The sequence below is a fragment of the Dermochelys coriacea genome, chromosome 1 (assembly GCF_009764565.3).
Source record: "Dermochelys coriacea isolate rDerCor1 chromosome 1, rDerCor1.pri.v4, whole genome shotgun sequence".
NCBI classification, from domain to species: domain Eukaryota; kingdom Metazoa; phylum Chordata; order Testudines; family Dermochelyidae; genus Dermochelys; species Dermochelys coriacea.
Genome location: NC_050068.2, coordinates 151066830 through 151089757, shown reverse-complemented (window position 1 = coordinate 151089757; position 22928 = coordinate 151066830). Strand labels below are relative to the sequence as shown.

General features: G+C 41.3%; 1 protein-coding gene across 2 annotated transcripts in view; it reads left to right on the top strand.

Annotated features, from left to right (window-relative positions):
• CFAP47 (cilia and flagella associated protein 47) overlaps window positions 1–22928 on the top strand; it is a 638800-nt gene that overhangs the window by 82073 nt on the left and 533799 nt on the right. The window contains exons 21-22 of one of the 2 annotated variants that reach the window (XM_043505538.1): window positions 11292–11386; window positions 20129–20297. In XM_043505538.1, coding sequence (XP_043361473.1) covers window positions 11292–11386; window positions 20129–20297 — 264 coding nt within the window. Of the gene's footprint in view, window positions 1–2054; window positions 2605–11291; window positions 11387–20128; window positions 20298–22928 lie in introns of those variants that run through there. The other variant, XM_043505542.1, reaches the window with a different exon arrangement.

Genomic DNA, 22928 nt, shown 5'->3' with positions numbered 1-22928 from the left:
TTACCTTGCCTGGACGATTCTTTATATATAAAACAAGACTCTGTTCCACAGAAATGATACAAATGCATTTGAGATAATGCTAGAGAAGTGCCAAAAATCTAAGTTATAAGCCAAGTTATTTTTTTAACAAGCATAAAATAAGGTTATGTTGTAGTCCTGTTCTTGATTCCCTCTTAATGTGAAGGTGGATTTCCAGCATCGTGCTAACTTTTCAACGTTATACCTATCCAGTTGAGGTTTTTCCTCACAAAATGAATAATTAACTGTTCGAGTTTCTACTTGGCTTAAATTAAAGACCTTAGAAATATCACACAACTGTTTTTTAATACTAATTCCTACAGTAGTAGTGTCATGCAAAAGACTCTGTTTTACTTTTAGTGGATGTCTGTTGTACCTGTTTCGGCTATGAGATGGCTGGCAAGTCTGCAGTTGTGTATTGTCTTTGCTTGTGCTAGTTAGGGCTGAGGAACTTCTGTTGTTAACGGCAGGGGAATTTCCGCTCGAGACAGCCACAGGGTGGCTGTTCACATGGACATTTACAAAGCATTAATGTTTGAGTTTGGCTTGTAGGGAGAAATCCTGCTTTGTTGTTTCAGTTCTGGAAAATCTATTTCTGAAGCAAGGGAGTCCATACTCATTTGTCTTCTAGATTTTTTATTTTCTCTTTTGGATGCCTTTTATTTAAGTTTGCCAGATTTTGAAAGTTCTAGCTTTTGATGATGTGTCTTTCAGTGTGCTTCCAAAAACTTAAGGTGGTATCTTATCTCTACTATGTAGGTGGGTTTAGGAGGGAATATTCAAGTTACTTGTCAGTTTCTGACCTGTTGTTGTTATGTTCTCTGTTGTATACTGTCATGGCTCATTGTCTTTTGAGACATATTGTTGCCTCTGAGTGCTAGTCAAGTTTCGGGTCCTGGGGATATTCCAGCTGGGACTAGAAATTGACAAAGTCTGGTATTTTCTTTGATGGGTTCTTGTTGATTTCTAAGGAATGTACAAAGACCTGCTTCTCTGAATGCAGGATGAATCAAAAAACAGTGGATAGCATCTTTGTTTACAGCTCCAAGCCTCTTTAGCTGGCATCAGACCCAGAAGAATCTTCCTCTAAGCTCATCTAGGGTCACACAGTGCTTATAGGTTGATGATTGGCTTTTGTTCTGTCACCAATCTGTGTCTGTGTCTTGTCTGCCTCTCTTCCCCAGCTAGGCTTTTTCCACTCACCTGATCAGAACAATGCCCAGAACAATACCCTCCACCCACACATTGCTAGTTTCTGGGCAGACTCCATGCCTTATTTTAGATGTGGTCCCCTTAGCTGTCTCTTACAACTCTCTTAAAGGAAGGGCACACTGACGCATAATTTTCAGTGAAGTTTTAACTCAACCATTAGCAAGGTTTAACCCAGCTCATAACACTGTCTAGAGGTAACTCACTGTCCCAGAGCGAGAATCCTGGCAGATGGTACCTATGAAAGAAGGGAGAAATTACCTGAATTCTGCTTCTGGAAGATTTCATCACAGTGCAGTCTCACTCAGTCACCCACCCTTCACAGGCTCAGAGTTGCAGTTCTGTTCTTGAGTGGCATACTCTCATGAGTTCTCTTTGAAAAGTTATGTTGAAAACTGTGCTATTTAAGATTTTAAAAGGGTCATCTTAACCCAAAACAGATAGTTTTCATAAAACTATTGTTGGAAGAATGCACAGAATGGAGCTAAAGAAAAACATGTAAATTGAATCTTGTAGGTTTTTTATGAAGGTGGTAATATAATATCTCAGGTTAAAAGTTGGCATACCAATAGATTAGCAGTTTCTTGAAAAGGAAGGGGTTGCCAGTGTTAGTAGTCCTGCAACTGTCTTGAGTTGGACCTTTGGGAAAACATTGATTAATTGTCTGTCCCTTCTGGATATGTTGGGGGAGAAGCACAGGGCTTTTCAGGACATCTTTTCACCTTCTGGATATGTTGTGGGAGAAGCACAGGGCTTTTCAGGACATCTTGTCACCAACAATGCAATCATGACTTTTGACCTTTGTGGTGACTTTTCTGTGCATCCAGGCCACAAATGGAGCATTGGGAAAGCAGAAAGACCCTTTCTAAGAACATCAAAGATGTCATGTCATTGCTGTGAGAACTACTGGGTCTCCTATAATGCCAGGTTTAGCATTCCTTCTACCCCTTTCGTAGGGTGTAATTTAACTCTGCTCTACTTTCTGTTCATTCTCCTATTTCTATCTTCAAAACTTTGCCCTTTTTGGGTGCTTGATTTAACTCCATTGTATTATTGCTATAAAGAGCATGGCAGGCTAAGGGAGAGTAAGCAAGCTTATTCCAGCATGAAGGAGAACCAGTGGGAGGAGACCACAGCATGCAAGTCAGATCCCAGATGATGTTTCCTCAGATGGGGGAAAAGTGCACCAGGATCCAGAGACTAATGCAAACTGTTTGTGACCAACCTGTTTATGTATCTTACCCCACAGAATGTGAATGAAGTAACAGAAAGATGACAGTTTCTTTCCTATCTATCTTTTGTCCTTCCCTCTTTATTGTGTGTTGTTTGTCTAGATAGCAGGATTATTCTTTAAAAAATGATTATTACAGGAGAGCCAAAATCTGTTTGATTGGTTTCCCTTCATTTTCTCCAAAGAAAGACATTTAGCATGAGCACGAAACGTTTGCACAAGATATTTTTTCCTTTAAAAGACTTTTCTGTGAATACAAGAAAAGAATTTCCTCCCCCCAAATGAATGCTCACTTAAGTTTTGGTTTTCAAATATTTCAATCATTTGTATTTTGTTTGTTTTACATTTGTGCGTTGCGGAAATGTTAAATAGGATTTCTACTGGGTGGTTGCTGTGGTGAGGTAAGTAGGGCTATGTTTTCACTAGAAATGCTGCAGTGGCACAGCTGTAGCATTACAGCTGAGCCACTGTAGTGTTTCAGGGTGTGTCTACACTGCAGGGTAAGCCTGGGTTAGTAGGGTTTGAGTCATCTGGCCCATGTTAGAAAACCCCGGTCTTGGATGTCTACATTGAATTTAAATCCTATGTTAAGACTTTTTCTTCCCCCCCTTTCCTCTGCTCAAACCTAGGGCTTTGTGCACAGACCCAAGTCAAAGTAACAATATTCCAGAGTCCTTAATGTCCCCCCAAATTGTGGCCACTCTAGCTCTAGGACTGTGGTGCACTGTGGGAAAACTTTACTGCATGTTGCAGGAAGTTTGAACAGCTCACCAATCCCATTGCAAAGCCAAGAGGCTCTCGGATAGTGTGCTTGCATATCGGTGATCAGAGGAGAATGGGTTAATGGGGACCTAAGTTCCCTATCAGCTGTGTGGCCAAGCAGCAGCCTATTTAGAATTGTGCAGGCACTCAGGGAACTCTCCTGGCGGTGGCAGCCGAGGGAGGGGCGGCCTGAACACAGCCCTGGCTGGACCTGCTGTGGTAGCTGGGGGAGGGGCAACCCCAACGTAGCCCCAACCCAGCCCCGGCCTGGACCTGCCACGGCTGGTGGAGCACTGCCTATCCCGTGGCCTCAGCCCCGAGCTGCTGCAGCGGGGAGAGGCACCTCTCCACCCCATGCCCCCAGCCCAGGTGCTGCTGCAGGGACAGAAAGAGTCCTCTCTCCCTGCTGTAGCCCCAGAGCACCCTCCTGCACCCCAGACCCCCTCATCCCTGGCCCCACCTCAGTGCCCTCACCACCTGCCCGACATCCTCTGCCCCAGCCGTGAGACCCTTCTCCCCGGCCCCAGCCCAGAACCTGCACCGCAATCCTCTGCCCCAGCCCTGAGCCCCTCATCCTGGCCCCACTGTCACCTCCATATTGGTGCACATAACAAAATTCATTCCGCACATGTGAGGAAAAATTAGAGGGAATCACTGATGATGACCTGAGCTGTAGAGCCCTGCCTGGATACAAAAATGTGGATCCACATCCAGAAGAATCAACTTGTATCTGACCCACAATCCGCACTTACTTTTATCTGTATCCTCACCACGCCTGCAGCAACAAGCTATCTCACAGTGCCTTTCAGGAGGAGTGTGTGTGTGTATGTTTGTGCATGTGTACTATATAAGAAAGTTATATTGTTTAATAAAAGTGCACACTGTTGTTGTTTTAAACATCAATCTTATTATTACAACAGGCATCGGAACGAATTGCCTTTTATATTAAAAATAATATAATAAATGTCTCAAGCCAATAATGCTCAAAATCACAAACCGAACTATAAAATAAAAAAAGTCTGCTGCCTGTTTAGCTTGTGATTTATAAAGTCACCACACTTAGAGCTCAGAAATCCCAGTTTTTGCACCAGCCACCAGCACTTTGACTTAAGGTAGGTGTCCCCCGTAGCGGCTCATGTGTTGAGGAAATTAGCAGTGTGTTTCCATCCAGATTCCTGCCTTTATCACTCAGGGTTTGCAGTCTTCTCCCAGCAGCTAGGATGTCAGGCTGAGGAAGGAGCCTTTTCCTGCTTGTCCTGTAACTGTTAGTCTCCAGGCTTCCTGCTCAACACTTCTTGCTGTGATCTGCAATATTCCATTGATTTAAAGCCCCACTGAAGTCTCAATCAATAAAACTCTTTGCTGCATGGAATGCAATATTTTACCAGAGAGAAAAGAAAGCCATGAGCACTATTTCCTCTGGCAGGATGCTTGAGTTTTTTAACTGATCACAGAGCCCCCCAAAACTAGGATATGGGATTATCTGCATCACCCAGTGTGACTTGCAGATAAAGAGATAACTAAAGCTGATGATACTCTCAATAGTCCAGATAATGCAAGGGACAAAGGGTCTGTTCTCCCTGTGGAAGCATGCAAGGGGAATACTATCGCAGGGCTACAGTGCTTAATTTTTGCTTGGGCTGATCCCTGGCACGGCTTGGCAGGTCACCCTCTGCGCCACCGTAAGTGTATGTGTTGGGGGAGAGGAGCAATGACAGCAGGTGCTCCATGATTTCAGGTCAGTTTCCCCAAATGGGCATAGAAGGTGGGTCCAAGGGTTAGGGACGAGGGGGGGAGTGCAGGCTTGAGGGGCATAGGAGAGCAGTGAAGGTGCTCTCTGGCTGCCCAGCCAATACTTAATTTGTACCGGGCTTGCCAGGGCTGAACCCTGACACCTTGTTCAATACAAATTAAGCACTGCAGGGCTATCTACCGACCCTGAATTGCTGGATTTCGTCTTAGAAGTCTTCCTTGGGACAGCTGATTTTCTTCAAAATGTTACCATGTAAAAACATTAAATCATCCACAGTTTCTGGCTTAAGTGAATTACAATTTTCATTAATTGCATGATCAGAGACTCAGAAGGCTCTCTTTGAGGGTGCACTGTGTGACCCTCTGTGCCTGAAAGCAACACCCCATATTCATCACTGTCATAGAATTATGATAATATGCCTTGTGAGTTATCATTCTACATGTCTTGTTCTGTTAAACGTTAATACCCTGTTGGATTATATGTGCTGTCATTCTAAATGAAGTTATGAAGTTTGGCTATTTATGTGCCACTGAAACATGTTGTGAGGTTGAGGACACCCACAAGCAGCCTTTCAGGTACAACAGTAAAAAGACCAAACAATGTTGATGGCTTATTGAGGAAATGCACACAAGCACAAGGATTACCCTAGGAACTGTGTACAATAGAAACCTCCCAGAGATAGCATTGCACAACGGGAACTGTTTGACCCAGGTCACAGCAAAAGAGCTTTCCATCAAGCCTGAAGACGATATAAAAGGAGAAGTGACGACAAGACTGGATCTCACTCTCCCCCCAGCAACACACCTAAAAGTACTGGAGAAAAAAAGACTGAACTGGGGGCAGGGGAAGTTCTGGTCCCAGGCAGAAAAGAAGGAAGCCTACCTGTATATGCCAACCTGCTTGTACTGTTTAACTGGGTGAGATACTGCATGATTCAAATCCTGACGACTACATTAGGCTTAGATTGTGGTTTTGTTTTATTTCTTATGGTAATCTGCTTTGATCTGTTTGTTTGCTGTCACTTACTACTTAAAATCCATTTTTCTGTAGTTAGTCTATTTTGTATTTTACCTAAAACACTGTGTGGTGTTTGAAGTGCAAAGGGAAAAATCTTGGCCCAGGAACAAGTGTTAGTGCATGTCCAGTTTCCTTTGTAGAAGTGGCAGACTGGATAATAAATTTCATTCTGGTCAAGTTTTTGACCAGTGCAGGACAGTTCAGGGGTCCTAGGTTGAGGAGCTGGGGGTATTTTGGCTTTAGCCTTTCTATTATGGGTTCATGAGTGGCTGGCCAGAGCATTCATGAACACAGCTGGGTGTGGTCCCTGCATGTGGATGTTGGTGCAAGCTTGGAGGGCTTTGCAGCTTGTCACAGTGCAAGAGGGAACCCAGATTGATGAGACAGAGGGCTCGGCTGTACCTCAGTTCCAGGTGGCACCCTGAGGGTGACCTGTCACACACTAGATGCAGGGATGGAATGCACAAATCATGCAACTCGACTGAGAAGGGGAAAGTTGCTTGTACAACTGCTGAAGTGGTGGAGACAACACATCTTCATTCTTTCTCAGTTTCATCATTGTCACTTCCACAATCGCTATTTGAATCCTCAAACTCTGTATGTGTCCATTGTCATGCTTTGGTGATGGAGTCTGTGTAACTGATGAAAGCAGCATAAGATTCACTGCAGGAATATTTTTCTCCTGCAATAAGACAAGCTTCTTGGTCTCTTGATAAAATTCCTGTCTCTCCTCTTCACTGAAAACTTTCATCCCCTTCATTTGTGGGTGCAGGAAAACTGATACTATGTGCATAGGCTTGACTTCAACGTTTTCGATGAGACATTGTGAAGCTTGGGATTTGAATTGACTTAGACTATTTACATCAGTGGTAGAAGGATAGAGATGCTTTTTCAGCCGTTTGTACCAAATGGACACCAAGAGGAGAGTGGGCTGTGACTGCTCTTGTGCATCTGATGCTTCCTTGAAGTGCTGCAGGAACTCTATTAGCATTGACCACTAGACTTTGAGCATTGTATCAGTGAGTTGAGTATCCTCCTTTTCTGTCAGAATTTCATATATTCTGTCCCACTGCTCCTCAGTTGTCTTAAACATGAGTAGTTTGCTGTTCCGTCATGTTTCTACATCTCTTTTCAGAGACTTTTTCAGTCTGTTTTTGAAGTCCAGATCTCCTGAAGTAATGAGATTTCGGCATGCGTGGATCAGTTAGGTTACTGCTTCCTCTTCCTGGTTTCCCAGGTTGGTAGTATGATCAAGTGTGGTATTTATAATATGCGCTGAGCAGCTTATTTGCACATAGGACTTGAGGGATGCAATCACTTTCCATCCCCGGTCCATAATGAAAATCATCTGGTTGGTAATGCTGTTTATATCAAATATTCTGAGTGCCTGAATAACAGCCAAAAGAAAGTTCTCTGCAGTTTTTGATTTCCCACTGTCATGCTGGGTCACACAAAGCACCTGCTCCATCATTCCGAACTGTTGTGGCTCTATGTACTCAACAGTTATTCCCCAATAGACAACCTTTCTGTAATCATCTGTCCACAGATAGAGAGTAACCCCTCCACCCACTGTGCCAAGAACGTTTTTCAGCACCATGGAGATTTTTCTTTTTTCTTCTGCCACAAGTGCAGCATGCCAGGCTAATGTTGTGGAATGTAATATTCGCGCACGTGCATCCATTTGACCATATTTGGCACCTGTGTTAATCAAACATTGAGAATATGTGAGGAATCCCTGGCCACTGACTACCTCAAAGGGTCTTATGTTTGTTGCTACAAACTTCAATAGTTCCTGAGTCTCATTTGTCTTCGTGTCTTGTGTGATAGTAACACATTTCTTAGTGAATATCTTCAGCAAACTGGATTCTGATTCTGGTCTACATTTATGTTTAAGTAAGTTTGAAGTACCAGTTTTATGGCTAATAAAAGTACAGACTTTTTTGCATGTCACACATGCAACATACTCAGCCACAGTATCTCCCTTTTCATCAATAAGAAATCTGAATGCATTCCAAACTGGTAATTTGCCTTTCTCATTTCCCTTCAAACTGTATGCACCAGCATTTAATTTCCTTCTCCATTGACCATTGGCTTTTCAAATACAAAGTTTGGAAGCTTTTCTGGTGGCAGTTGGCAAGGAAGTGCAGAGGGGTGATGCAGTGACAATTTCAATTTGTGCTGATGAACTGACAGTGCAATTAAAAAAATGAATTTTTCACTGGTATTAGCTGAATCTGAATAAATGGGGTGCATGGTAGATCGGGTGCAAATTTCATGGTACAAGCCATAGGGTGCATGGTACAGAGTGCAGCATGCAAGATGAATTGCATAAAATGCATGATACCATGTGAGTAAGGTAGTAATATATGGTACAAGGCTGCCTTATGCAGTCATATAAACTCGTGGCTCTCAATACTTCTAATTCTGCTGTTGCACCCAGTAAGCATCATTAAAGGAGCCTATCCTGTTAACCTAACAGCCAAGGATCGGTTCTTGCCCAAATTGTGCCTTCACAAATACATAGGGCAAGACACACAAGTGTGAGGGCTAAATTTGGCCCTGAATCTTTCCTGTACTATGGAGATCCCTCTCCAGTGGATTTCATTTCCCTTCGGCAGAAGTTGTGGTGTGGTTGCTAAATTTAAATGGGTTTCTAGGTTGTATGTTCTGAGTTGCAGTGCTCTGTTGAGGTACAGTGACCATGGCATAGTGAGAGGTTTGGACTTCCCCGCCTTTGAGATCCTACTTCCAAAGAAGATGGAAGAAGCTGTCTACAGTTCATAACTTAGGAGGCTGCTTCTCCACTTTCAAGATCCAACATTTCCTCTCCCTCCGTATACAGAGTAAGGGGAGGTGATAGATCAGGACAGGGAGCAAAATTCCCCATGTTCCTATCATCGTGTTTTAAGCAGCCAAGCAATTTAGGAAACCTCTCCTGAGTTCATTGCTGTATCAGGTCTGTTGGAGCGGGAGACAGCTGTTTCTGCAAAGTAAGTCAGCAAGGGGATTTTGCTGCTTGTCTTGATATTTCACCTCCCCATTCCCCTGCCCTTTCTCTGTATATAGAGGGGGAGAGGGAATGTAGGATCTCAAAGGTGGGGAAGCAGCCTTATAGGCTGTGAGCTGCAGATAGCTGCTTCCCTGACTTTGAGACCCTATATTTATAGGCCTGCATGAACACAAAATTTGTATCTGCATCCTATCCATGATCTACAACAATGGTCCGCGAATGCAGATATCCACAGATTTGCAGGGCTGCCATTTGCAAAGGGGTGTGTCTTCCATTTTCAGTAGAGTGGATTGCAGATTGTTGGGATTACAGAGGACTAAGGAAGTTGTCCCATGAAATTGTGGGATACTTCTGGATGACTCTGAGGACCTGCATCAAGCGGAGCTGCATCTAATCTGCAAAGCAATAGGTCTCGGACTCTGGATCCCATCTTGAATCGAGCTTGGACTCTCCAGCCTTGCAGCATCCTGGGACCCAGGGTCCAAGCCCTGGGTTATTGCAATTGCAGTGTAGATGCAAAGGGGGTTAGGCTTGAGCCTGGTCTCACACACAGGCTTATGTTGCCGTGTAGAAATACCCTCAGTCTAGACATTTGCTACAGCAATGGTAGGGGTTCTCACATTGCTGTAATTAGTCTACCTCCTGGAAAGGTGGTAGTTAGATTGACTGAATTCTTCTGTCGACCTAGTGCTGTCTACACTGGGGGTTAGATTGGCTTAACTACATTGCTCCAGGGTTGAGTGACATAGCTGGGTTGACATAACTTTTTAATGTGGTCCCGGCCTCAAAATCCTTCTGGGAAAAAAAACAAGTGATTAATGTTATGACAATGAAAAAAGAGTTTAGAAACACCAATGAGCCGTAATAGCCCAATAACGTAACAGCAGTGGGATATTTATTTTTTCTTTTCTTTTCTTTTCTTTTCTTTTCTTTTCTTTTCTTTTCTTTTCTTTTCTTTTCTTTTCTAAATATAAATTTTAATAGGCTTTTTGGGGAGCTCTTCCTGCTTATGTAATCCAGGAACTAAATGGTGGAAGTTCTAGAGATTCAGGCATAAACAGCTGGCATGTGCATGTGGTAGGTCATGCATTGACTCCAGTACCACTGCTTTAGAGGGTAGACAGGAAACCCTTTGAGCTAAGGTAGAGCTATGTGGTGGTATCTTCAGCAACACAGAATTACGCTAAATAGTCGTCTTCTGTGGTATTAGTTTTCATTATTTTTACTTAAGTATTTTTGTTGGAAGCATTTATTTTAAAAAGAAAAAACAATGATGAAAGGCTTGATCCTCAGAGGTACTGGCAACCCCAAATTCCATTGACTTTAATGGAAGCTATTGGTGATCTGCACTTCTCAGGATTAGACTGTATTTTAAAAGTAAAAAATAGTGAATTCAGCCATAACACATCACAAATAAGGCTGTTGTGCGATTAAAAAAATTAATTGTGATTAATGTGCGATTAAAAAATTAATTGTGCAATTAGGGCTGCTAAGCGATTAAAAAAATTAATTGTGCGATTAAATAATAAAATAACATTTATATAAATATTTTAGGATGTTTCACATTTTCAAATATATTGATTTCAATTACAACACAGAATACAAAGTGTGCAGTGCACACTTTATATTTTTTATTATAAATATTTTCACTGTAAAAATAAAAGAAATAGTGTTTTTTCAATTCACTTAGTACAAGTACTGTAGTGCAGTCTCTTTATGTTGAGAGTTGAACTTATAAATGTCGTTATGTACAAAAAATAACTGCATTCAAAAATAAAACAATGTAAAACTTCAGAGACTACAGGTCCACTCAATCCTACTTCTTGTTCAGCCACTCACTCAGATAAACAAGTTTGTTTACATTTGCAGGAGACAATCTTGCCTGCTTCTTGTTTACAATGTCACCTGAAAGTGACAACAGGTGTTCACATGCTATTTCTTTATTCTTTTAATGGTGCAAATATTTGTAATAAAAATAATAATATAAAGTGAACACTGTACATTTCGTATTCTGTGCTGTAATTGAAATCAATATATTTGAAAATGTAGAAGAACATACAAAATTTTTAATAAATTTCAATTATTGTTTAACAGTGTGATTAAAAGTGTGATTAATTGCGATTAATTTTTTTTAGTTAATTGCGTGAGTTAACTGTGATTAATTGACAGCCCTAATTACAAAGGAAATTATGTCTACCCTCTATTGGGAATCAGTTTGTAGTATGGTAGCTTTTGCAAAGGTTTGAATATGCTATTGTAACATATAACTATCTCTGTATTTTGTTTGACAGTGGTTGATTATTATCCTCAGAGGCCGTATTTGTATTCTGTGGAGTTAGAGGGGAAGTCAACTTTGCAATGTTCGTTGTACTTCACACCAAAAGAAGTAAGTTTATAAGGCAATAGTAATGACAATAACTTTAAAGGATGCATTTAATATATTTTCTACGATTAGAGAAAATAGACGTCCTACATATTTTGTGTAACAAAAGTACTAAGTAGTTAAAACCAACAAATATTTAAACCATAGTGGCCTTGGAATAGTTTTGAGAAAATGTTATTAAGAAAATGAATTCTGAAGTCACGTCTATGTAACTGTTACACACTTTTTACTTTGTTCTTCATAGTTACATGAAAAGTTTAAATATATTGCTCCAAGCACTTTTTAAAAAAAATGTAAAATATGCACAATCAAAGGTGGGTGGGGGGAGAAACATGTCTCAAAACATCAGCCTCCTCCAACAAATTGCCCAACAAATTTGCTATCATCACAACTCTTACCTCTCTAAATGTCTATGAAAATACAGGAGTTTTGCAACATGCCCTAATAGTTGAGAAATTTGGCCTCTGATGGACTTGTTTGAGGAAAGTGAATTGCAGATTTGAGTAGCCCTAATGGGCCTATTCTGCATTAGAAAAATGATCCGTTAGGTGTGGATAATAAAGTAATATAACTCACGTTCACCACTGTTTTAGAAACTGAGGACATTTCTACAAAGCAACTAGACATCTGAAGCTGGTCCGTGCCAGGCCAATTTGGGCTTGCAGGGCTCTGGCTGCGGGACTTTTTCATTGCTGCATAGAATTCTGGACTTGGGCTGAAGCCTGGGCTCTAGGACCCTGTGAGGTAGGAGGGTCCCAAACTTGGGCTTCAGCCCGAGCCCAGAAGTTTACACAGCAGTGAAACAGTCTTGTAACCCAAGCTCTGGGAGCCCGAGCTGGCTGGCATAGGCCAGCCACAGGTTTTTCTTCGCTGTCTAGACATACCCTAAGGGTAGGGTTGCCAACTTCTAATCACGCAAAACTGAACATCCTAGCCCTGTTACTTCCCCAAGCCCCCTGCCCCCACTCACTACATTCCCCCTCCCCTGGTGGCTCAGCTCTCCCCCACCCTCACTCACTTTTATTAGGCTGGGACAGGAGGTTGGGGTGCAGGAGGGGGCTCTGGGCTATGGCAGTGAGTTGGGGTGCTGGAGAGGGTGAGGGCTCAGGCTGGGGGTGCGAGCTCTGGGGTGGGGCTGGGGATGAGGGGCTTGGGGTACAGGAGGTGGCTCTGAGGTGGGGCTAAGGGATTTGGAATGTGGGAGAGGGCTGGGGCTTGGGAAGGGGTACAGACTCTGGACTGGGGGTGCGGGCTTTGTGCTGGGGCCAGGGATGAGGGGTTTGGAGTGCAGGAGGGGACTCCAGGCTGGGGGGGGTGAGGCTGAGGGATTCAGTGTGTGGGAGAGTGCTGTGGGCTGAGGCAGGGGGTTGGGATGTGGCAGGGGGTGAGGGCTGGCTCTGTGATAGGGTTGGGGTTGAGGGGATGAGGATGTGGGAGGGGTTCTGGGCTGGGGCAGGAGGTTGAGGGGGGTGAGGGCTTCTGGATGGGGGTGCAGGCTCTGGGGTGGGGCCGGGGATGAGGGGTTTGGGGTACAGGAGGGGGCTCAGGTTGGGGCAGGGGGTTCGGGTGCGGGCTTACCTCCAGTTGCTCCTGGTCAGTGGTGCAGTGGGGGGACGGGGCAAGAGGGGGCTAAGGCAGGCTTCCTGCCTGTCCTGGCACCATGGACCAGGCTGTGCCCCAGAAGCAGCCAACAGCAGGTCTGGCTCCTAGGCGGAGGCATGCAGGCAGCTCTGTGTGCTGCTCTCGTCCGCAGGCACCACCTCTTCATCTCCCACTGGCTGTGAACCAGCCAATGGGAGTGCAGAGCTGGTGCTCGGCGTGGGGGCAGTGAATGGAGCCCCGTGACTCATGCACCTAGGAGCCAGAGCTGCTGGCCGCTTCCGGGGCACAGCCTGCTGTCAGAACAGGTAGGGACTAGCCTGCCTTAGTCGGGCTGCATCACTGACCAGACTTTTAATGGCCCGGTTGGCAGTGCTGACTGGAGCTGCGAGGGTCCCTTTTCGACTGGGTGTTCCGGTCAAAAACTTAGACACCTGGTCACCCTACCTAAGGCATTAGGAATTAACCAACCCCACATGTTTTGGAGAATAGTGAGCTGAAAGACATGTACATGTTGGCAATTACACCTCGTTTGGATTCGATGCTGTAGCAGAGGAGCCTTGTGCATTAGTTGAATCCCCCCTGCAAATTTTATATGAAATAAGTCAAATAAGCTTGGAGGTGCAATGATTTTGGGGAGGAGGCAAAATATCACTCCTCCTAAGGCTTTAAGTAAAGGGCATCATTGTTTCCAAAAGGGTCATTAGAAAATAACATTTACATAATGACCACCTCTGCTTGGTTCCTTTCCTTTAGGGCCAGTCTGAGACCCTACCTTCCTTTCCCAGTGGGCTGTTTTCACCTCCCTTACATTCATGGTAGAGTCTAATGAATCTCTCCTGCTTCTGTGAGTCAGCAGTAATTTACATGCAATTCCTTGTGGTGTTTTAAATGCTGCTAACAGGGTGGGACAACAAGAGAATCTTATTACCCCTATTATACTGACCCTGCTAAATTTATTCCAGGTTTCTTTGAGAATGGATTTGTTAATTCATATGAGAAGTCTATAGATTTCACTTCTGTAACAAAGCTTAAATTTGTTTTGGTTTAATTTTGATAGAGAAGGATTTTCAAAATTGTTAAAATACTTTTCCAATAGGCTTCATATTCTCAATCTTTAGGAAATAGTGTCTTATACTTGCTGTAGCTCATGGATTTTAAATATCTAGCCCAAAGAGTTATAGATCTCTCTCATATGGTCTGTGTGACATACTGAGTTTGTACAGAATCTAAGCTTTCATTTAAAAAAAAATTCTAGTTCTCAGCGTTGCAGAGAACCTTCCAAATGTGAACATAAACTGATAGTCTTATCCTGAATTTGCAGACAGGCTGACACAAGGACAGGTGTGTGAACTCCCTTGCCCCCTATTAATCTCACTGAGGTATCAACTTTAAAGCCCAATGACATGTTAATGTCAACACTGATTATTTAATTAGTAATGAAGCTGAATGAATGAGGGGATGGAAATAGAGCCCATAGAGTTGAGAATTTGTTGCAGGGAAGAACAGAGGGGGTGATAAGACAAGGAAAAAGAAAAGAAAGAAGATGGAGAAGGAAGAGAAAAAAGGACAGAAGTAGTTAGTCTTACAGGTGAGCATACTGATACCAAATGCCAAAATTAGGTGCTGAACACATGATGATATATAATAGCCACAAATTATAAAGGCCATATTCTACTCTGGATTTTTGTGCAAGCCTCCTGTTGTTATTGGTGGATGTTTGCTGTGGATTGAGGAAGGAGTATATAATCTACGTTTTATAAACTAGCCTACTAACCATAATTGAAAATGGAATTTGGCCCTCTCTACTGAATGAGTTTGTTCTAGCCTTTACAAGTAAAACCGTGGTAGATTCTTTATACATATAATGTGTGTTTTCTATTGATGGGGTGAATAAGGCCTGGTCTACACTTAATAATGAGATCCTTCCTTAGAATTCTTCCGTCGACCTAGCTACTGCCTCCTGCTTATATGGATTAACTACATAGATGAAAAAAACCCTTCTGTCAGTGTAGGAACCGTCTGTACTATGGTGTTAGTGTCGACATCCTAAGATGCCAATATCTTGGAAAATCTCTCTGCTTTTACCAAGGACCTTTCTGAAGTTACCAAACCTCCTGTGGTGGAGCTAATTTGATTTTTTGCTATTTTGTGCAATTGGTCACATTCAATTTATCCCCTGAGATTTAGTCTGACTACCTTTTCAATTACAGACATGGTATGCCTCAGAGCTATATCCTACATCAAGTCAGTATGAGATTTTCATTTCTGTATGTCTATTTAAAGTTTTGTTCACTTATTTTTGCAAAAAGCCCAAAGGGACTAGCATGCTTCAGTATGTCTGTACTCTGTGGGTATGTCTACACTGCATCCCTGGCTGGCGTGTGTCAGCTGATTTGGGTTTTCAGGTCTTGGATTGTGGGGCTGTTTAATTGCAGTGTAGATTTCTGGGCTGGAGGCCAGGATCTAGGACCCTGTGAGGTGGGAGGGTCCCAGAGTTTGAGCTGAAGTCTATGCTGCAATTAAATAGCCCTGCAGCCGAGCCCGGGGAGCCTGAGTCAGCTAGCATGGGCCAGCTGCAGGTTTTTATTTGTAGTGTAGAAATACCCTGTGAGTGAAATCCTGGCCCCACTGAAGTCAGTGGCAAAACTCCTGTTGACTTCAGTGCGGCCAGGATTTCACTCAGTATCTTCTAACTGATGATTTATTTATTTATTTATTTTTAAGTGTGCCAGGTGCAAATCAATGAAATTGCATCCTGCATAAGTGAGCGCAGATTTAGGGTCAATTTTTAAAACTTGTTGTTTGTAGAAGGGGTAAAGCTCAAATTCTGAAAACTTGGGAAAGGATAAAATAGCATAGGCTATGTAAAACAAAACAGGAAAAGAGACTGACTGAACTTTCAGTGAGTAGGGGTATATTTTTAATTTTGTCATAGGCAAGCTTGAAGATATGCTCTTTTATTTTACCATTAATATCCCTTGACATACCATTTCATTTACAAGGGCATCCTTTTGTAACTGCATTCTCTTGGAAACATTTTTCCGTTTAAAAATCACCATTAATGGTCAAAAACCTTTTTATATGCGTTCTTCCTCCTACATAAAAAGCTGTCAGTATTAATAAGAAGTAACAAAGTAGTGTCCCATAATTGTTAATTTAGATTTTATTATAATTAAAGCTAAGATTTAGTCATGGGCTTTTTTAGTAAAAGTCACAGACAGGTCACTGGCAGTAAACAAAAATTCACGGCCCCATGACCTGTCCATGACTTGTACTATAAATACTCCTGCCTAAATCTTTGGTGTTCTGGGGAGCTCCGGGGGCGCAGCTGCTGTTCTGGAGTGGGGGTCTCTGGGCTGCCTGCTGATGCTGTGGGGGGGCGCTCTGGGCTGCCTGCTGGTGCTTGGTGGGAGAGGGAAAGCCTGGGACTGCGGCAGCTGCTGCTGGCAGAGGGGGGTGTGGGTGGTGGGCTTGCTCGCCCGGGACTGCAGCAGCTGCTGCTGGTGGGGGGGCAGCCCAGGACTGCCACTGTCGTGGTGGGGCAGTGTGGCTGGCTCTGGGGCCTCCTGAGACCCCAAGGCCACCTGGGCAAAGTGACACCTGCCCTCTGCAGAAGTCACAGAGGTCCCGGAAACTCACGGAATCCGTACCCTCTGTGACAGACTCGCAACCTTAATTATAATGGACTATGGATGTAATAATAAAAAACAGAGTAAATAAACACTTGCTAAAAGTGTGATGTGATTATATAATAAAATTCTGAGTTCCTTTTACATAATCTGAAATAAATCCATCCTTTTTATTTGATCTCATTTTACAGTCTGAATTAGTGTACCTAATAAACACTTAACTCTTATATAGTGCTTCATAAAGAAGGTAAGCATCCTTATCCACATTTTAGAGGTGGAGAATGTATAACACATCAAATGGACTCTAATTTTTTAAGTGTGGTGTGTTCCACACAATGTTATGGGTGAAAAACATATTAAGTAGTATACATGTATTATTTCTAGGTTTCCCAAAAGTGCATAAAAATTCTGTGTTTTCATATAATTTAAATGCTTCCCAAATAAATATATTTAATAATATCAATAATTAAAAGCTTGTTATTTACATTCTCAGTCTTAAATGCCATTTTAATTTTTATCACTTAAGATCAAATAAAATAGTATACAACATAATTTACATAGATTTAAGGCAAATGTACCTATTCTCCTTTAATTTTTTTATTGGGATTTTAATGTGAGACAATACAACTTTTTTCCCCCAGCAACCTTGTCTCATGGTTCTTTTAATTACTTTATCCCCTCAGATGGTTGCCAGTACAATGATATGCTGCTGTTAAAAGAGTTATGAGTTGTCTGAAGTCCTTTCTTTCTCACTACTAACAATGGGAATTAGCAGTTCTGTATTGCTTGGTCTGATCCTAATTCTCATGCATCATATTACTAAAATATGTTGCTACAAAATTGAGTTGTATTTAATCAGCATTGATATGAAGAAGGAAACCGAGCTTAGTAACTGAAGTCAAACAAATGGAGGAATTCTTCTCAGAGAAAGATATGACACTGGTATGCAACAAATACAGGCCTGGACCAATGCTACATGTGGTAAAACTCAAAAGATGGGGCTGTGAGAGGGAATCTCAGTGAGGATCCCCTTGGAGATTTTCTCCCCTATTGTTCCTTTCGGAGGATGAGATTTTTTTCCTCAGCAGAATGAACCATGAGATCTTTTTTTAAAGTGGGTGGATCCTCAGGGATCCATGGGAAGTCGGGGCAACTGTATGGAAGGCAGATACTTTTTGCAAAAGTTTTTATTTAGTTGAAAGGCCCAATTTTCTGTCAAAAAACCCACTTACATGGAAAATTGTTGATCAGCTCTAATAAGCAAAGATTATGAAATCAAGTGTTGAAATACCAGCAGTAGATACAACTTTAGATACAAATTATGTATGTTTAAAAATGCTTCCAGCCTTGTCACCGTTTAAACTATAGAGCTAAATGTTTGTAAAATGATGCTCAGGACTGGAATTGATAGGGGTGTTGCAATGATTTTTACAGAAACAAAAACATAGAATGTTGAACATAATGAGTGTGTAATTTTTAATGATTTTATAGGGAAACTAGCCCAAGGGAACCTTAGGTTTATAAACAATTACCAGGTGCTGCTTTCGTGAGTTGAGTTTTTATTTCAATGTATTCTTTTTCATTTTATCTTCATTTTATTTCTCTCCCCCCACCTCCCTCTTAGTCATTCTGTGTAATTGTGCTATACCATCAGAGCAGCTATTTTGCAGTGAGTGTATTATTGTCTACCTGGCAGGGGCAGATCACTCATTACAAGGCAAGACATGCTAGGATATGCTTAAAATATATAACCCTCTGGTGGTTGCAGGATGACAGTTAATGCAGTAGCTGGTAGCAGTAGCACTGACTAATGTTAAATGGAGACAATTTTGAAAACTATGTGAGTTGCCCAGTATGTCAGAACTGAAGGCAGCACCTGGAAGTGTGTGTACCCCCTAGCATTAGTTTTTCTTTAATTTAACTCATTTAAAGTAAAATACTAATAAAAAAGTACTTCTATGAAGAAGAAAAGGGATCCAAATCCAGCATCTCTTTCCAAACTAAATTTTTTCAGGCTCCAGATCCGTATTGACCCTTTAAACATTCAGGATGAATATATTCATTCTTGGCTCTGTTCTCTACTTCTTTAGAACCCTATTACCTCTCTCTCATGCACCCCCAGCATTCCCCCTTTCTCCCCCACACACTGTTTTTCTCCTCCCCTTTTCACCCCATCTGCCTCTTCTGCAACTCTTCCACTCTCAAAGAGCTCTAATCTGCTCTCTCCTTCCAACTACCTCCCTGAGTTAGAACCAACTTTGACCTGCTTTCCAGCTGCCAGTTCTTTCCCCTACCTCTCTACCTGAATATCGGTTCCCCTGACCTCATGGTCACTTGCGGATGTCTCCTCCCACCCAACTTGCCTCCCAGTTGCCAGAAATGTTCCTTCCCATTGGAGATGCATCCTTCCATATTTGTTTGCTTCTGCCAGAACTTGCACGAAACCCTTCCGGCTCTTGTGGTAGCAATCATTTCCTACAGCAATGACTTCTGAATATATCGAACACACCTTGTAGTTTAATATTCACATTGCTCCTCAGAAACTAGACACTAGAAGTACCACACTTTCAAACACAAAGCTGTGAATAATTCACTAGTTTTTTTCTAGTTGAGTTGACTAAGGTTACAAGCAGGGTCACAGTAATGCATAATCCATTTATCCCGCATTTCAGTTCTTTTACTATGTGAATAAAAATTAAGCAAGATTTTATGCAGCTTTTAAAAACCTTGAATGCATTTAGGTGGTTGCCCTAACTAATAAACAGCCGCTAACCAACAAACAAAGCAAAAAACAAAACAAAAACCAGCATTTGTCTCAACAAATCACATAACCATTTGCAGAACTTAGTACATATGATAGTAGGAGAGTCAAAATACAGTCATTTGGCTTACTTGTTAAATATCATGCTAAACATTTTACAGAAATGATGTAATTATATCAGTGTTTTCATGATTAGGTATCCTAAACAAAGTAAAACAATGTTCGTGTTTTTGGCAAAGGCTTACTAGAATGATGATCAGACAAGGAAAGGGGTTCTGATGCATGGATTTCATGCTATTCCAACTTGTCATAGGGCTTTACAATCACCAAGGCTCTCCACTTCATTGTTAATGTTCAGGGTATATTAAAGCCTGTCTTTTCTCTTGGGCAATTGAGGAGGGTTTTCTTAAAGTCAATCTCCCCTTCCCCCACTGACTGTATGCTACTGATTATAGCTTGAAATCCAACGCTTTTTTTTTGTCTGCAATAATACATTAAATGGAACAAAATAAGGATGTGTCAAAAGCCTCATGCAGAGCTGAGCTTTTGGGTATTTAAAATGGCCGACACCATGTGGCAATAGACGAAGCTCCCATTAACTTCCCTGGTAAGGATGATCAGGCCATCATGTTAATTTGCTCAAAAATTGTTTTAATAATTCTGCTAAAATAGTGATATCACGACTATAGTATTGCATAAACTTGCTGTTTCCTTCCTTAAGAAAATGATCACAACTATATTTTTGTTCTTTAGGTGGCAGCATATAATTTCAGTCTTCCAATAAACGTTAATTTCAGTGAGGTTCCATCTTTTCAGCAAAGCTCTACAGCTACAACACCTTCTGCGTCAGAAAAGCACATAATTGTTCCTCGTCCTCAAATGGTGTCTATGATTGCTCCATTATGTACAGTTCAAGCAACTGGTATGTAAACTAGGAATATTAAGTGAATGTGTGTGTGTGGTGTGCTCTGTATTGCCCTTTCAGGGGTTTATTGCTAGCATTAGCAAAGGAAAAATTAGAAGCTAAAGAACTGAGGTAGAACTTACTAGGTTAATTTAGTATTTATTATATCAAATAATTAGAAAATGTAACAAATGCATCTTTGCATCTGTTCACTCAATTTTAAATGTGTATTTTTTATATCTTTGAAGCTGGAATTATATTGCTATCATTTATAAAAATTAAGTATCAGAAAATCATAGAAATGTACGGCTGGAAGGGACCTTGGGAAATCATCAAGTACAATCCCACACGCTGAGGCAGGACCAAGTAAACCTAGAGCATCCCTGACAGGTGTCTGTCCAACCTGTTCTTAAGAACCTCCAGTGATGGGGATTCCACAACCTCTCTTGGAAGCTTATTCCTGTGCTTAGGTATCCTTATAGTTGCAAAGTTTTTTTCTGATATCACAGTCCTCTTCATAACAGTGCTTAATATAGCTGCAAGACTGTTATCAGGATTTTTATAATTTTTGTTGCTCTCCTCTGGACTCTCCAATTTTGTCTATATATTTTCAGAAGTGGGGTCCCCAGAATTGGGCACAGTATTCCAGGTGAGGCCTCACCAGTGCTAAGCAGAGAAGGGCAATTACCTCCATTGTCTTACATACAACACTCCTGTTAATACACCCCAGAATGATATTAGCCTTTTTTGCAACTGCATCAGATTGTTGACTCATATTCAATTTGTGGTCCACTGTAACTACCAGGTCTCTTTCAGCAATACTACCACCTTGCCAGTTCTCCCCCATCTTGTAGTTGTGAATTTGTTTTTTTTTCCTTCCTAAGTGTAGTAGTTTGCCCTTGTCTGTATTAAATGTCACCTTGTTGCTTTGTTTATTTTTGGTATACTCAGTATCTAAGCACTGGGGAAAAATATACTTCTGCTAGTTAAAAGTTTGCCTTCATTTATTTTATTTTATTTTTTTTAGTTAACCCACAACCCAATTTGTTTTCTTCTTACTGATTGATAGTACCAAAGCTAGTACTAGCCCCACTGCAATTGTAGTAGTTAGCAGGCAGTGTGGAGAAATAGCACATCTTTCACTCCGTATCTTTTCTCTGGGACTCTGTAAAAATTAGTACAATTAAAACAGGGCTCTGAAGCAGTGACTGTAATCCAGCCTGGAGAGAACTGCTGTGTATTCTGTTCATATGCTTCTGTAAGGAAGAATAGGGAAATTTCTCTCTTCTGGCCCATAAAAGGCAGGTGAGTGCCCAGATTCCCAGGTGTGTTGCCGTTAGCAGCAAACTGGCATCTTGTGGAATTTTTTTTGTACCCTCCACTTTCTTTACTGACCCTGTCTTTCATGCTTGTCTGCATACACCTACTACTTGAGACCTCTAGTATGGCTCCTCCTCAGTGTTCAATTTATGCATTGACTATCAGAGAATGAGGCTTTAGTGCATTTATCATCCTCTTACCCTTCTCCCCTTGGATGGTGTTCACATACTGCTGTAATATTTTGAGTAGCAGAGAAGGCTGAGCCCTGAACTCCAATATGTAAGAACACCGGGAACAGGGTAGATTTCTAGGAAAGGAAATAAAGTTGGAGTTTTCTAACACTACAGTGCCCAAACCTAAGACCCGACCTTTGATATATGTTTGCCCTCAACGGTTCTTCTCTGCAGTAGTGCAGTCCTTATGGATAAAGACAATTTCTGTTGAATATATCCACATATGTTCTCCTGAACAAAATTGAAACTAAATCCCAGTACAGGTATGAATGTGAAATTATTAAAAAAAACATGTCTCTGTAAAAAGAATAAATACAGTGTAACAAAGTGACAAATTGATAGTGCAGAAGTGATTTTACGTAAGGCCCAAAATTAAAGGAAATGTTTATCTTTTGCTTCTGCTTTTTTGTTTTTCTGTGGAACAGTGAAATTATATGCAATCATTAAATCTTGATAATGAATGGCAATCTTTCTTATAAAACCTTAAGGATCCAAATGCCCCCTTTTCATATGCAGAAGAAGTAAAGTGTAGAATATAACCCTTGGAACAAAGTTTTTTTTAATTCAAAGTTAAGATCCATTGTCAATGAGCATTTATAATATTCTAATGAATAAAAGATACTTTAGGTACCTCCATATATTATGCATTTCAGTAATCAATACAATCAATTAAAAAAACACATCCAAATATAAAATTACTTGGTTGAAATTAAATTTTAACTCTTTGAAGACTTCTCATCTCCTACACACCTACAAATACAGATAACTTATATTTGACTGTAAAATATAATAGCTATCACACTCAATAAACTACTGCTCTATTCAATATTACTAGATATAAACAAACACTCCGACTAGACTGATTAAAAAATGGCAGTGGATGTGTACAGAATATATCTTAAATTGGTATCCCATTGCATAATAAATGCCACTAAAAAGTCATCTGAAATAATTGTAGCTTGCCACAATCCAAATATTTTAAAAGCCAAAGGAACCTTTTCTAAAAGTAGCTGATAAATTAGGTTATAGTTTCTTCTATTCTGTGGCTATTTAATTATATCCTTACAGAAATCTTTTCTGGGGGACAAATACTAAA